The sequence below is a fragment of the Syngnathus typhle genome, linkage group LG8 (assembly GCF_033458585.1).
Source record: "Syngnathus typhle isolate RoL2023-S1 ecotype Sweden linkage group LG8, RoL_Styp_1.0, whole genome shotgun sequence".
Lineage (NCBI taxonomy): Eukaryota > Metazoa > Chordata > Actinopteri > Syngnathiformes > Syngnathidae > Syngnathus > Syngnathus typhle.
In genome coordinates, this window is record NC_083745.1 from 2450353 (window position 1) to 2466493 (window position 16141).

General features: G+C 40.2%; 1 protein-coding gene across 6 annotated transcripts in view; it reads right to left on the reverse strand.

Annotated features, from left to right (window-relative positions):
• Nucleotides 1–152: 152 nt before the first annotated feature.
• slc8a1b (solute carrier family 8 member 1b) overlaps nucleotides 153–16141 on the reverse strand; it is an 82863-nt gene continuing 66874 nt past the window's right edge. For 3 of the 6 annotated variants that reach the window (XM_061285063.1, XM_061285066.1, XM_061285067.1), the window contains 7 exons: nucleotides 15674–15786; nucleotides 12477–12634; nucleotides 11132–11231; nucleotides 8626–8811; nucleotides 8451–8540; nucleotides 5399–5502; nucleotides 153–5329 (listed from right to left, as the gene is read on the reverse strand). In XM_061285063.1, coding sequence (XP_061141047.1) covers nucleotides 5057–5329; nucleotides 5399–5502; nucleotides 8451–8540; nucleotides 8626–8811; nucleotides 11132–11231; nucleotides 12477–12634; nucleotides 15674–15786 — 1024 coding nt within the window. In that variant the 3' untranslated portion in view covers nucleotides 153–5056. Of the gene's footprint in view, nucleotides 5330–5398; nucleotides 5503–8450; nucleotides 8541–8625; nucleotides 8812–11131; nucleotides 11232–12476; nucleotides 12635–15671; nucleotides 15787–15972; nucleotides 16080–16141 lie in introns of all 6 variants that reach the window. The other 3 variants (XM_061285065.1, XM_061285064.1, XM_061285068.1) reach the window with 3 other exon arrangements.

A 16141-nucleotide genomic window follows, 5' to 3' on the forward strand; every position in this document is an offset into this window, starting at 1 on the left:
TTTTTTAAATTATTTTTTCCAGGACTGCACTCGTAAATTAAAAACATACTTTTGCATCCTTTAGAATCTAAAGAATAAATTGCTAGCTTGCGAGCAATTTCTAGCTGAAAGTCACAACACACACACTCAAGAGTAAAACACTGAATTCGCGGTGTCTCTGAAACAGGGTATCTCAAACTTTATTTGATTGGATTTTTAATCAGTACCATGGAGAGCAGTCACAGTTAGTGGCAACACGCACACGCGCACAAACGCACGCATGCGCACACGCGCTTACAAACAAACGCACAAAGAACTTTCCCGTTGGTCTCTGACAAATAATATTAAGAATCAATCAACAAAAACCAAAAACACGATTACATACAAAGAGGACAGAGGCAAAAGAACAAAGTCCCTATTTGACCAAAGATGATTTAAAAGTGGCAAACTGTGAGAGAAAAGTGGATGACGCAAAGCATGATAGGAACGACAGCAAGTTGTTGGAGTGAGTCGTGAAGACAGACCAACACAAATAATGGAGGAAAAAGGCCCGTTGGAAATTCCAAAAAAGGTGAAAAAACAAAGCAACGTCCCACAAAGCAATAAACGTCATTGATGACTGCACCGACTTTCTTCCCCCCCCCTAATAAATATTTCGCTTAAGGGCTGGCGTTGACAGCCACCTGCGCTTATTTTTTTAATAACACTGTACAGTATATACACAATAAAATTTCTTTTGTGTCAAAATAAACTTTTACGTGAAGTCCCAGCCATCTTTATCATTCAACAACAGCAGATATTGCCCCTCCCTCTTTTTTTTTTTTGAAGGACCAAAAACTGAAATGTATGAAGGAGAATTAGGACCACATTGAAATGAGGAAAAAATACATTGTGAGAATAAAGATTTGTATATTTTCAAGATTAAAGTCGTAATTGTACGAGAATAAAGTTGCTCAATTTTGAAACTTTTTAATTTAATGAGAATGAAGTCATATATTCGATGATTAAAAGTTGTAAATTTTTGCGATACAAAGTCAATTATTAGTCAAATATTATTTCGAGGAAAAAAAATAACTTCAGTATTGTCATGTATACAACTTTTTATCAATAAAGAAATGTAAAATTATGACTAATATATAAAATGTAAAGTATAATGTTCTGAAATTTGAACAAAATTTACATTTTCCGAGAGTAAAGTCATACACATCAATTTACGTGGTAAAGAAAATATATTTTCCAGATGAGAAGCATTTATCTAAAAAAATAGATAAGTCATAATTTATCGATATTAATGTTTATTTTTGAGAAATTTTATTTTGAAGCTGATAGTATTAGCTGTACAAGGATGAAGTCATATATTGTCAGTCTAAGAGCATCGTTGCTTAAGTCACATTTTGAAAAAAAAAACACAAAAATGCCACAATTTCTTACAAAAACTATTATTTCATTGATACTGTGATGGCAAGCTAAAAACAACTTTTGGTTATTAAACTTGATATCAATAAACAATACTAAAAAAAAAAAAATCCCCCTCAAGAACATGTGACTTAAATCCTGAAAACATTCAACTTTGTTCTCATGTGCATTTTTTATTTCTTTGCTGTGTGGCCTTAATACGCCTTTGCTGCAATGTGCAATTTCCTCCCAAAACAATTTAGATCAAGAAAGTGAAGAGAAATCCTGAATCTGTACAGCATTCAGACCTATTTTTTTTGTTTGTTTGTTTTTAATTGGAATAATGAGATACGATTCTCTATAACTCTACTATGTACACACACGTTAGCATTCATGCACTGTGTCCACAAGTATCACGTCGACATTCCCAAAAAACATGGAGATAGATGTAGATAGACAAACTGGTCGCTGCCTTATTTTCAGTTTTCCGGTAGTGAAGACAAAAGCAATGGAGGACAGATAAGACACCAGGACGATACACACATATGCTCGCTGACCCACAAATCAACGAAATATGGCTGTAACTTCATTTCCCCCCCACCTCCGCTTCCTGTTTGGTATCGTTTCACGCCGTCGTCCCGGTTCCCGTTCCTGTCCGTTCATTCATCCATATCTCAAATCAGTCAGGAAGTTCACCAGGAGGTCAATTGCGTCGTTTTGTAGTTTTCTCCGTATTTTTTTTTTCTCTTTACATTAAGTACAAGGTGGTTGTTTACATTGTAAGCAACTTTGACATTAGAAAGGAAAACTAACATTAGAGCAGTAGCCATTTCACAAAAGCCACAGAGTCAGTGCAAATCTTTTTCCTTCATTGATAAAATAAACGGTCCACTTCTGCTCTGTTAGCATCACTGCTAGCTTGGGCTAATGCTGCATTTAAGAACTCTTGGGAAATGGACAACACACAGATGAGTTATTATTGGCTCCCATTATGGTCATAAATGTTTTTCTTTGCCATCATTAAAGACATTCAAAGATAAAACCAAATGAATGTGTTTTTTGAGTTACAGTTTTGAGAAAAAGCACAAATCTATTGTTAATGTCCATCGTTAAGTGCTGTATCCCAATTGATGATTAATTTGCCATATTTGGTCCGGTTAAGTGCGTGTGTTTATTTTCGGGTGCGTGACCATTCTAACTTCAAATTCCCAGCGGTCTCAAATACAGCATCATCTCCAGCAGAGAGTGTTTGGACTCAAAGAATCGTCATGGAACAATAGCAAAATCATTTCATTCCCCATTACAAGACAAAGGCTAACTAGCTAATTTGATGCAAACAACTATGAACACGTGACTACAAGCTTTTCATTCCTGCGCTCCAACAAATATGGCAAGCGTGCACATTTTCAGTAAGTCCAACCACATGAAGCTACCACCAAAGCTAACAGTTGAAGTTACTCAAAAAGTGACAGCCTCCACAAATAAGCACAACTTTTTACAGTGTATAAACCTTCAGCTCCATGCCAGTGAAGAGACAAATACATATTGAAATTTTCAACGTGGTTAAGGTTCTCACAAGCTCTTAAGAAGGTGAATCGATTTTGTCTGTGTGTGGTTTTTGTACGAAAACAACCCCTCGGCTAGAAAAGCCTTGTACAGTCAATATTCGCATAGAAATATTTCCCTTTGACAAAAACAGGGGTAAACTGCCACTCGAAGGCCTTCAAGGAGAATTCCAAACGGGGGAAAAAGTCGTGCATCATGCAAGAGTTGGACGTATATTATTATTATCGTTGTTATGACCATGAGTGAATTCAGTCGTTAAAGAGGAGGAAAGTCGTTCCAGAGTTGTATTTTTAAGATATTTAAGCCAAACTCACCTCCAGTTTTACATAGAGCTGTGTTGAAAATTGATTGACACTTCTAATTGCAAATTCTATCTTTAAAATAAGATATCAAGTAAAAGAACATATCATCGGGAAAATTCTGCCCAATGACATCGGTCATCATTAAATTAGAAACAATTTCAACAAATTGAAACAAAAGTTGGAACAATTTACCCGTCATCAGTTTCCGTCACAAAATTGATAAGAAAGACTTGAAAAACCCTGAAATGAGATTTTAGAGATTTGTTTCTAATTATGTTTAAGTGCTGAACACGTGCAAAGACAACAATTAACAATTCAGTTTTCAGATTTTTTGGGGCATGGCTAAAACAGTACCTAGACACACTTGGCTGTTATAGAGCGCCTCGTTGTTGCTGTGTGGAAAAGCCCCGCGGCAACTTTCTGAGATATATTTCAGCCACCAGTAGGATTTAAGATCATTTGTAAATAAGAACGACATGAGCTAACGTAAGCATCCATTTTTCCAGGACGAGCTGTGGTAGATGATCGGGGGTGTGGACTCCAGATTTTTTCACCATTTTAAAAAGTTCCCAGGTCTCTGAATACATTTGGTCAAAATACTTTTGGGCTTAAGAATGACAGAAAACCTTTACTCTCAACAGCTGGAATCTTTTTTGAGGGGGGCTGTCCCGTCTTACGCAACCTCAGCTTTAGCCATTGTTATCAGGTTTGTACCCCGTAGACAAAACTACAAGCAAGGGAACAAGTTCGGGTTAAGGGTAAGGTGGTAATAAATGTAGGTCAGCCCTTAAGGATTTGGAATGGTCCATCGATTGTGTGGAGGAGTGTAGTAGGGTTTTGGTTTAAGAACACGTGGAAAACAAGAGACAAAGGGTGGTACCTTAATGTTATTTGTATTTTTACATCTACACTAGGTGAGAACAAACATAATTTATTTATTTATATATATATATATATATATATATATATATATATATATATATATATATTATATAATATATAAAGTATATATATATATATACATATATATATATATATATGCACTTGTAATACTCTTAACAGTTTTAAACGGTATAGTGGCCATTTTGTCCGATCAGACGAGGCCTGATTAAAGGTATATAAGCTCTTGTTGTCTTGTCAGAACCGCATTCTACAGTATAAAGCAAGAGAAAAGGGGTCCAGCGCGACCGGGGAAAAACATTCGCTTCGAACTGCGAACGCAACTCGTGAGTAAGCTGGGCTTTATTTACATATCTCACGGACGACGACGACTCGGCGTTTCTACAGGCCAATGGAAAAAAACCAACGCGTTGAATACTTAAAAGCATTTTCAGTCTCGCGGCGCAAAAACCAAAGAGGCGAGTTTATCTTGTTGTTTGTTTTCACAGTACTTGACTACTCAGTACTTGAGTCCCTAAGCAGCAGTGATGTCCCACACACACCCTCACACACACACTGGCTCTCATGTGGTCATATTGTCAGTATCGTCCACTCATGCACGGAGTCACAAACGCAACAAATCAGTCTGGAAAATTCTACCTGGTGCGCGAACTCTACGGACGGCAAATTTAAGACCATTTTTTCTTAGTGGCTTTTGTTTTAAATGAAGAAATGCATTCGAATAGTTCCGGTGTGATTCCGCGTCCACGTTTTCCTTCGCTTGTGTTTTCAGATGCACCGGTGCATCCTTCGCTCCTTCATCCATTCAGCCGCCAGTCGATCCGCAAAAAGAGAGGGAACGATAGACCGAGTAGGCCACCTTGACTCCGCCCCCTGAAATCCCCCCTCCCCCTTCTGGATCGTATTTCACCATCTTAGAAGCCCTGGATGTGGCAGTAGGCCTCCAGTGAGGAGAAGAGGATGTAGAGGAGCCAAAGGCTGACAAACATCATGGTGGTCAGGGCCTTGGCAGTCCGCGGCCCGCCCAGCTCGCCGCCAATTTCGGGCCGCCGCCGGTACATCAGTATGGCGACGCAGATGAAGGCAAAGATGGTGAAGAGCGTGACGGAAAAGGCCAGCTTGCCCGGGTCCACCCGGAAAATGTTGCCGTTGCTCTGGTGGTAGATTGCGGCGATGGACCACGCCACCTGTCACATAAACACCAACTTTTAGAATCCAGTCATCTTTCCTTCTGGTCACCAAATCAAAAGACTCACCCCAATGCCTAGGAAAACATTGACAGCATTGGAGCCTGTCACGTTGCCAATGGAGGCGTCGGCGTACTGATCCTGGATGGCTGCCACCTTGCTGGCAAAAGTGTCTGAGAAGGAAACACACACACAAGGCATTAGCTCCATAAATTTAATGCTGATCCCATGAGATGATTAGCGGTACCGTAATTTTCGGACTATAAGTCGCACCGGAGTATAAGTCGCACTGGCCATAAAATGCCCAAAAAAGAGAAAAAAAACATATATATGTATATAAGTCGCTCCTGAGTATAAGTCGCCCCCCCCACCCAAACTATGAAAAAAAACCGCGACTTATAGTCCAAAAATTACGGTACTTTTTTTTTGGGGCTAGTTAATCACACTTCATTGATTCACAAAGTGTTCAATTTGTCCAACAAATTCTTCTCGTAACTTCCCAATGACTCAGCAAACTGTCTCGAAACTTTTCCCTAAGAGAAAGTTGTGCTCCTAAAACATCTAAAGAGCGAGGAGGAAGTCACAGGTCAGCAGCTCCTCTTCATTACGGACTCTTTCACAAGCGTGCAAACGAGGGCGATCGAGTGATGCTTTCCCTTGAAACGTCAGCCAAAACGGATGATGGTGGGAAGAAAGAAAAAGGCATGAAGGGAGCACCCAAAGGAGCGGAGGTGCAGAAGGGTGCGAGGCAATGGGCCGAAGAAAAAAAAGGACGGTGAAGATAAATCTAACTCGCCGTAAAGCTTCAAGGACCTTCTGCTCTCTCGCTTACCACCTGCCTCCATTTTGAGACGCCGCTTCTTTTCAAATCCTGCACGTGCACCCCACGCCATTTCAATGTTCATCAACGAGCGTCATTCTCCGCAGAGAGCTCACTGCCCCGTTTCCCAACGACTAGCTGTCAATCAAAACTCCGCCCTCCCGAGCAGAAGATGCCGCTAAAGGCAAGCTGCTAAATTACCTTCATATACCTCTCGCCTCCTGCCGTGGCCTCAGGGGGACCATGGAGGAAAGTCTCTTCACTCAGTTTCTTCCCACTAGGGCACAATCAACCGCCACCCCGCCAACATGTCGAATAAATGGCGAGATTTTTTCTTTTGTCCAATCCCATAAATGTTTTATTCGCTTCGCTAGAGGTCTCAGAAGCTCCATTTCGCTTCTTCTCGCGATCTAAAAGTGTCAAAACTAAAAACTGTTTATGAATTCCTTGAGTGGCCCAAAGCGCTATTTTTCTTCTCACTTGTAAAGGTCAATGTGAATAAACGTAATGGACTCCGCCATCCACGCTTCACTTTCAATCATCGTCGCGCTGGCGAGAAATGATTGGCTATGTTGCTAAGCGTAGCATGAAGCAAGCCTTTTGTACACTTTGTCAACGCTTCCTACTCTTTCAAGGACTTTTACTCGGCAGCGAATTCAACTTGTGAATTCATGCAGCTTAGGTGTTTACAACCACCATTCTTTACTTGTTTGCTTTCTCTGCGCGAGCGTGCGTGTGGGTCGAGATAGCTGTGATAAACGAGGTTAATCGTCACGGAAATCACGGCGGATTTATGAACTGCCAAAGCCAAATAACTGCAGGTTACGCTTTTGTGGCAACTGTGTGTGTGTGTGCTAATAAGACTAAATGGGGAGAAGGGCTCCATTTTGTGCACCACGCTGTATATCTATCTGTATGTGTGCGTTGTGCATTATGTTAATGCTTTTTAAGACTGCCTGATCCTGACATGACAAATAGCCGCATGCTAATAGCACACAGTGGTGGCGGTGCGATGTAAACACAGCTTATATATACAATCAATTGGTGTGTGTGTGTGTGTATTAAAACATTAACCAGCATTGTATAGCTTGGGGGTTTGTCTATTGAAGCTGATATTTTTTGAGCCTATATTAGTTTGTGCTGCCTGAAGTGCACTGATGCAAAATACAGGCATGATAAGATCGTATCAGTTTTAAAAGATGTCAAACAAATTATGGCACGGAGGACCTTTCATTGCTTGATACAGTGGCGCTACGCTGCGTGAAAAGTTCGTTATTTTTGGAGGGATTGATTTTGAAATAGTTTGTTAGGTTAGCTGATAGCATTTTCACAACTTTTTGGCTTCATAAATACAAAATACATTTCTTTTTTTAGAGTACTACTGCAGTCCATTTAGGCACATGAAACTATTTCCTTGAATTAGGAACATTTCAAATACCGTAATTTTCGGACTATAAGTCGCTCCTGAGTATGAGTCGCCCCACCCAAACTATGAAAAAAAACGCGACTTATACTCCGAAAATTACAGTAGGTATTTTTACTTCATAATTGCAGCTCATTTATGCAGAAAATAATCTAATATTTAAATATTTAAATTTCACAAATACAGTGGTAGTTTTCATTCCTCTCGCTCGCGACAATGTTCTTGATTGATAAATACGGATTCAATGAATTTATCCATCACTAAGAGTGCATTTAGTGTCTTTTTGTTCCTTTCATGGTCATTTAACTGTACGGCTTCGACCCTAGTTTCTGTACTTCATCTTGCCCTCCCCCTTTGAATGATTGTTTCTAAGAGGCTGCTTTAGTACTAAATCATTTACTGCGGCAGCACAGCCCTGCTTTTTTTTCCCTGATGCTTCCCAGTCGAAAATGTGCAGAGAGGAAATGGGAGGAATAAATCCCTGGTGCAAAATGCCCGTACTGAATTGCAATACAACACAAATCTCTAAAATGAGAGACCCGGGGGGGGGGGGGTTGTGCTCATAAAGGCCTCGTGAAAGCCGGAATGGGAAGAATATCCAATTGCAGGAAAGGAGTGAACGCCCACTCCGTAGGCATTCATTGCAGATTTTTAATCGACTTTTTTTTTTTTTTAAGGGTTTCCACTGTATACAGGCAAGTCTGAATTTAGACTTGCATGCCTTCACTGTGGTATCACAAAGAAGCTTCAGTAAATCATAGTTTGAATTACAAGTTGTCGATTTAAAACTAGCTAACTTTGTCTGCTAGCTTCATGCTAACACATCATGGGAATTGCCATAGACAGGCTAATGGACACCAATGGTCACTGTAGCTCACCTGGTACCGACGTTCCCAAGGCGACAAACACCACCGCTGTGACCGAGTCCTTCAGGCCCACGGTGCAGCCAAAGTGAGACGCCAGGTCGCCTGGGACCACACATTCGTACGGAAGTGTGACATTGGGAACACACACACAAGCTTACACACACATATCGGTGTTGCGGCGTTGTACCGATGAAGGCGGTGAGCAGCCCGATCATGCAGATGGACACGACGAAGCACGCCCAGCCGTTCCAATAGTCGGTAGGTGGCACAAAGGCGAACAGGACTTTCCAGAAGACGGTGAGGAAGTGCATGACGTAGTCGAAGCACGATGGCAGCTTTTCCTCGCCGCACTCGTCATCGTCGTCGTCCTCACCTGCATGGACAGGGAAAAAAAGATGGATTTATTGATATAAAAAAAGTCAAGAAAGAAAATCGAAACACACATATGTGCTTAATGATACTCAACATAAATTAAATGAACCAAAATGAGAACCTAATCAGAATAATTAGTTGCAATCTTGGGCCTTTAGCTGGGCCGTAAAATCGTTGACTTTAATGTGGTTGAAAATAAATGTTTCCTTTTTCCAAGGGGTCAGCACACAGCGGCTAATTTGCTCATTAAGTATAAATGCAACGGCGACTAGAAGGTCAACCCCCCGCCCCAAGTACCTCTGTGTTAATTATAAGGGTGTACCCGTCCACTGGGAAGCACCAAAATAGAGGCCAACATGCTTTGATTGGCTACGTAATGAAAAGGTTGACTTTAAGGTGTGATTATTTAATTACAGCGTATATATATATATATATATATATATATATATATATATATATATATATATATATATATATATATATATATATATATATATACAACACACATGCAACACACATATATATATACATATATACACACATATATATATATATATATAGTATTCTTATTTTACACTTATTTTCTTAGGATTTTTTAAAAATAAATACTGTCTTATAATATCGTTTTTGTATAAATACGTCTATAATTATTGCACTTTTAAAAGTAGTTTTTACTTTTCAAAATAAATGTTCACTTTATCTCAAACATTTATTTCCATATTTTAATGTGTTGATTATATTTGATAAGTGAGTCATAGTCTGTCAAATCCACTTTTAATTGCATCTCGAGTTCGACTGTTTTTGTAAAAATAAAAAATAAATCCCTCAAATGCATAATCCCCTGAGATTCAGTATCTGCTAATCTGAAATTCTAATCGTTTTGCATGACGGCTTGGCAGCTCCGATTTACAGCGCAAACGTCGGCCGCATCTGCATGACAGCAGCCGTCTATGTGTGTGTGCGTGTGCAAGCGCGCGTGTGTTTGACTTGTGCTGACATACTCATGTTTATATTCATGCGATGCCACTCCTGCCAGATATCCTGTCACATTAAATCCCTACACACACACACAGACAATCTCCAGATAGATAGCTGCCCATTAAACTGATTGTTTCTAGTAAACAAGGCAAGGCAGCTCTTCATCATTAAGAGCAGTGAGTCAATCAATAATGTCAGAAAAAATTACATCAGTCATGTTCGCACCTCAATAAATAAATAATAAATAAACAAATACATAAATAAACAAATAGTATAATGTTGGAGTGACCATATACTTATTGAAATCATTGGTAGACCATCAAGTCACAAAAGCTTTATAATCAAGCTCTACTGGACATGGATAAAAGTAGTTTTGGATTGAATGCGGACATTCAAAGTAGCACTGTATAAATGAGAGGTCCGAGAACACATCCCTGGGGAGCGCCTCTCTTCTCTTTCATCTTGCATCAATTACAAGTTGCAACCTCGGAGACAATCGCCCCGACGCAGCCAGGCGGTGATGTCGTGGTTGGGTTTGACACGCTTTAACCGTCCAGAAAAGGTAATTAACCTCTTACCTTGCACTTTAAGCAGCTAATGAGGTGTGGGAGCCACAGCAAGGGAGGAGGGGGGGGGGGGTCCTCACAGAACCTCAACAACAATTTTAAAACCAATCGGCTTTCGGTTTGATAGGCCCCAAGAAACAATTAGGTGTCACTTTTGTGTGGATTTAAGAGATGAAACCTCAGTTAAGGACCACCAACCCGAAACATGTGTCAGGTCCAGTCCTGTCGGTGGCGGTAATTGCCATATTTTGGTACTGTGGTATTTAAAAGTAAAGGGTGAAAGTAAACCATTGCGTAACTTATTCCAAATGAGTAAAACGTGTATGAAACGATGCACATCTATTTAGATTTCAATAAGTTGCTTATTGCATGTTAGTGAATACAACGAAATGAGGCGAACAAGCAACAGTTGAAGCTCCAATCACTTCTAAAGGTTTCATATGCACGAATATAAACGCATCAATTACATTTAAATGCGCCACAAGCACCCCCGGGGCTCAATAATCAGCACATTAGATGATTTCTTGCCCATGTTTCTTTGAAGTCTCGACTGGTTGCCTAGCAACAACATCCTAACCACACTTTAGGAAGTAGCACCTTTCAAAGTAGACAGATGGCCTGACCTTTCAACATAATGGAGCCCCGTGAATAGAGTCTATGAATCAACAATTAGTTCATATGTACTTGACAATCATTGGTGTATTGTTCAAAAAGATTGAGGGGGGGAAAAAAGGGTATGTATGAATTCATATCCGTTGCATTGTAAGCGAGACTTACCTGCGCTGACCGTGATGGCCTCGATGAACTGGTCCCTCCAGCTGTTGGTCCCCACCAGCAGAGCCAGATTGGTCTTCTTTATAAGCTTGTCCACTGTGTTCTGCCAAAAAAATGACAAGATGATTAAAATGGTTCTCTTCTTGAAATAAAAGAAAAAAAACAAATCACACACACATCCTGTTTGAATTTTTGATTCGTAGCAGGTGGGAATTTGTCCTACCGGATCTTTCATTTGGTTCTGTGATGAAAATAAAGATCATTTACATGAAAAGTCCATGTGTAGTCTTTATAGTGTTCCTGAACTAATTTTCTTCTTCCCAGGTCTTACTGATTTTGCTATAATTCACAGCAGAGCTCCAAAGTTTTCCGTGTGTGTCTTTTTAATGGTCTTTGGGGCAACGTAATTTATGCCAAAAGTCATTATAATGGCAAGAAGAGAAAAAAAAATAAATCAGTTTGCATATGTGTGTTCCCATGCGTGTGTGTGCTAAGCTTTATCTTCACTCCTCCAACATCCATTCAACACGATTAGCAACCCGGTTCTCCCTCTGAAGTGCGAAGAAAGGAGGAGGATAACAGTCGCGGCCGGCGCTGCTCGCTTAATTAGCACTGTGCATGTATGTGTGTGGAAGACTATTATCTCAGTCCTCCATAAATGAGCTATAAATTAGTCTAAATTGGATGGCGAGATTACAAGCCCAAGAATTTTTGCAACATTTTTAGGAACTTCTGGTTTGGAGAAAAAAGCAAAATGTCAATCAAGTAAGAGCTGCAGTTTCACTCCGGTCCAATGGGTGGCAGTAACAGACAGATGTGGGCAATGTGAAATGGGGGAAATTGTGTGCTATTTCATGAACTCATTTTTTCACTTGTCAAAAGAGTAACAATTGATTCCCCTTAACAATATACTCAATCTCTGTGACACTTTGTGTGATTGCGGGATATGTGTGTGTTGTGTCTTAAATGCAGCAATCACAAAACACTTTGTCAGGTGTTAAAAAAGAAAGAAAAAAAAAAGCCCTTGGCATCCCAAGATTGGAAGAAACAGCCTCATCTCACCACTTGTTTATCATGGAGTGGAATGGCGTCATTGTTGCCACGGCGATGACTTTTTGATGGCTTAATGCTCCATTGTAAGTAGTCACATAACTGCATCGTTTTCGCCTGAATGTCAATTTGTGTAGAAGCACTTTTTAAAGAACGACATTAAAAATGTTTATTTCCTGAAGTGAGAGGAAAAAAAAAATAAGGTGATCCATTTGCTGAGGATAAATTAAAGGAGAGGCTGCTTTGAGGAAATATTCCGAAGAAAATACACGTCTAGTCATAACTTTGTCAGCCTTACCTTGAACTCGTAGGATTCCTCAATGACCACCTCCAGTTTGACATGATCTCCCAGCATGGGGCGACCCATCTCGGCGATGCGCCTCTCCTCCTCGTCCATCCCCGTCAGAGCTTCTTCTTCCTCCACGATCGCCTCCTCTTTCTGCTGCAGCTTCTCCTCTGCACAAACACAACACAAATTAACGTATAAAAGACAGTGGCATCAACCTGGAGGGAAAATGATTGACAGTTTGAATTAATGTCAGCTTTCGTTTGGTTCTGTTCAACTGTTGGCATAGCAATTAGCAAGCTAGCTTTTTGCCTATGCATGGCGTAGGCAACACTTTAGCTAGCAACTGAAGCAAAACCTTCGCAAATGTTACAACATTCTCACGTAATGTGACATACAAAAACCCTGTAATTAGTCAAAAGTATTGAAGTAGCACGTTTACAAAATATTTTAAATACCGTATTTTCCGGACTATAAGGCGCACCTAAAAACCTAACCTAAATTCAAACTGGCCCGAAGCGTTGTGTCATGAAATCAAGCATGAGTGGCCTGCTGAAGACTATGAATCATGAATCAAAAAGACTATGGATCATTATTTTGTGATTATAAAGTCATTTGTTGCATCTGAAGTTGAAATAAAAAAGTAAAAAATGGAGAATGATTTGATTTGGATTAAAAATCGGACATAATGCATTAATGGTGCGCCTTATATAAGGATTAAGTTTTAAAATGGGCCATTCATTGAAGGTGCGCCTTATAGTCCGGTGCGCCTTATAGTCCGGAAAATACGGTACATATAAAAATAAATGTTTTGCTGCAAGCATGGAAATTAGCAAGCTAGCTATGACGCTTTGCCTTATGACATTTTAAATGTTAGATGAAGTTTATTTAGTTGTGTTTAGCGGATAAAATGCAAGTAGAAAATAACTGCTGGGCAACAAAGTAGTGATTAAAGTTAAAGCGCTGGTGGCCATGGTGACAATGAGACCCTCCAGGTTACGCCGCACCACTAAAGAGCTGTCGCCGCCTGTTTGAGCACACATTAGCTAACAATGCAGGCTTAAAATGTCCACAGACGCTCATAGCGAGCGGCTGAATGACACTTGATGGCTGTGAAAACTGCAGGAGGTGGACTATCATTCGTTTTTTGTCATGGTGCAGGAGAATGTAATTTCTGTTGTGTTTAAATGCTGACGCAGAATTATTATCGAAACACCGAATAGGCGAATTGGCAAACTCGCATTCTGAGCATTGTCCTTCGTAAAATATTTGAGCTATTTTTTTTCCCTCAAGGAAAACATAATATTGTTGGAAAGTAGGAATTTTTAGAAGGTGAAAATAATTTGAATCAGTTGAGAACTATTGAAGGAGAAGAATGTGAGAAAGTGGGTGTTCACACAATTAGCAGATGCTAACACTGATGTTATGCAACACAACATGGACACACGCACGCGCACATATACACACAAGGCACACACACAAACACACACAAGGAAAAAGGAGGGCGAGAGGACATTGCTGTCAGACAAAATCTGTCACGTATATTCCCACTGAGATGTGCTGGATGCGTGTGTGTGAATCAGTGTGTGTGTGTGTGTGTGTGTGTGTGGGTCTTGACCCATGTGTTTTGGGCTGTTTCCCCCTCTCAGGGCTGTTCCTTCCTCACACTGCACTTTCAGCCTCTTGCCTTTTGCACTCCCTAGTCTTTTTTTCTTTCTTCATAAACTCAAACTCAACGTGTAATATCACAAGGTCATCCGCAAACGTCTCCCTCACACACAAGTCGCGTGTGTTTGACCTCACCTGTCGGTTGAAAATGAAATTAAACTCGTTCTTCATGTCTCGTCTAACATCTATTTGAAGGCAAAATTCAGACTTGGATGATCAGCCATATTGAAATGTTTGAAATGGCTGACCATTTATTAAAAAAAAACACAACACAGCCAGTGACAGCCCAAACTATTAGATCACATTAGATGTCAAAACTAATTAGGTTTAAGGCAGTCCTTGATGACCACGATGATATGACGAGCTCATCTGATGACTTTTTCGATGACACGCAAGTACGTGGGTATGTGAGATGGAGGTCATCAAAAAATGTGTGTGTGGGACCAATCTTGAGCTCGAAGCAGACCATAAAACAGAGATTAAATACCCACAAAGCACTGCAGCACTTGAAGACACGCGACTTACTACTGACGCAACATTGTTGAACATCAAAAATGTCATAGAGGAATTTAGTATAAGACACTTGTGAATATTTAATGTGTGTTTTAGACTTTGCGTCACCCTCTTGTGATATTTTTTTCTTCTTACAAACAACCTTTATGTGATTGTGGGTTTTTGCGCCCACCTTCTCTGCACATTCCACCTGTGTATACTTTATAAATGTCACAGTGAGAAAGCTCTGACATTTGAAACCCCAGCAGCAGATTTCATATCTTGCACAAGGAGCTTTTGAAAGCTCCCGAGTGGTGGGGAGAAGGAAAGAAAGAAAAAAAAAGCCAGGAGGAGAAAATGGAGGAAGATGAGAGGACAGGTGTGATTCCCACTCAAGCAAACCTCTGAAGGGAAGCAAAGGAGGAAAAGAAGAAAAAACACTGATTTTTGTTTATATATAAAAATAAATAAATAAGAGAAGCAGGAGAAGTGCTAAACCTCAATCAAAGAGCCTGTTTTGCGCAGCCAATCAGCAACGAAAGGTCATGAAAATCACGGAAAAGTGGTCGTCATTATTCGTAGGCTGACGCTTAGAAAATGTGAAAAGGTGACTTCATTTAAAAAATATATTATGATGTATTATAATTAAACATAAAACTGCTTTGTACTGTTTTATTATTCTTATTATTAACAATAATTCAGATGCTGGATTCAGATTTTTTTCAAGTTTCATTTTTCATTATTTCAAAGTCAATAACATGGGACTGTCATTAAATACTACCGTAATTTTCGGACTATAAGTCGCACCGGAGTATAAATCGCCCCCGACCCAAACTATGAAAAAAAAAACGTGACTTATAGTCCGAGAATTACGGTACTACTAATAATAAAAAAAAACAAATTTAATGCAACATTTGATCAAGCTGCTGGACTCCATTTTTTTTTGGTTATGATCAGTGTAAATTTGGTGTTGATTCAAATTAGATTCCAATTTGGTAGTATAAACAGGTTGGCCAGTTGATTGAGGGAGCAAGGGGGGGGTCTCACACCTGTCCACTCTGTCCCGCTGCCTCTCCTCCACTGGGGGGTTTCGAGTAGAAGGTAGAAGGAGGACTGCTTATTGTACTCCTCACGGTCTAAGATCCTAATCGTTATGCTCTTCCTGTATGGAACACACACCACGCAGCACAACACACACGCACACCGAGGGGGGATGGTAAATGCATGCATGGTATAAAAACAAACAACATGGCACAAATGAATGCACAAAACACACACACACACATACGGACGAGGAGGAGTGTGTGGTGCACAAGGCGGTGATTCGCTCAATGAGGCTCCTGCCGACCTTTGGAGTTGTCGCTCTCCACCAGGCGAGGTTCTCCGATCTCTACGTAGAAGGTTTTGTTCTTCTCGTACTCCTCGTCGTCAATTATTTTCACGTTGATGGTTTTACTGAAGAGGAGGAGGGAGGCCGGCAAGGAGGAAGAGAAAGGGAGGGGAAAGAGAAGCAAAGA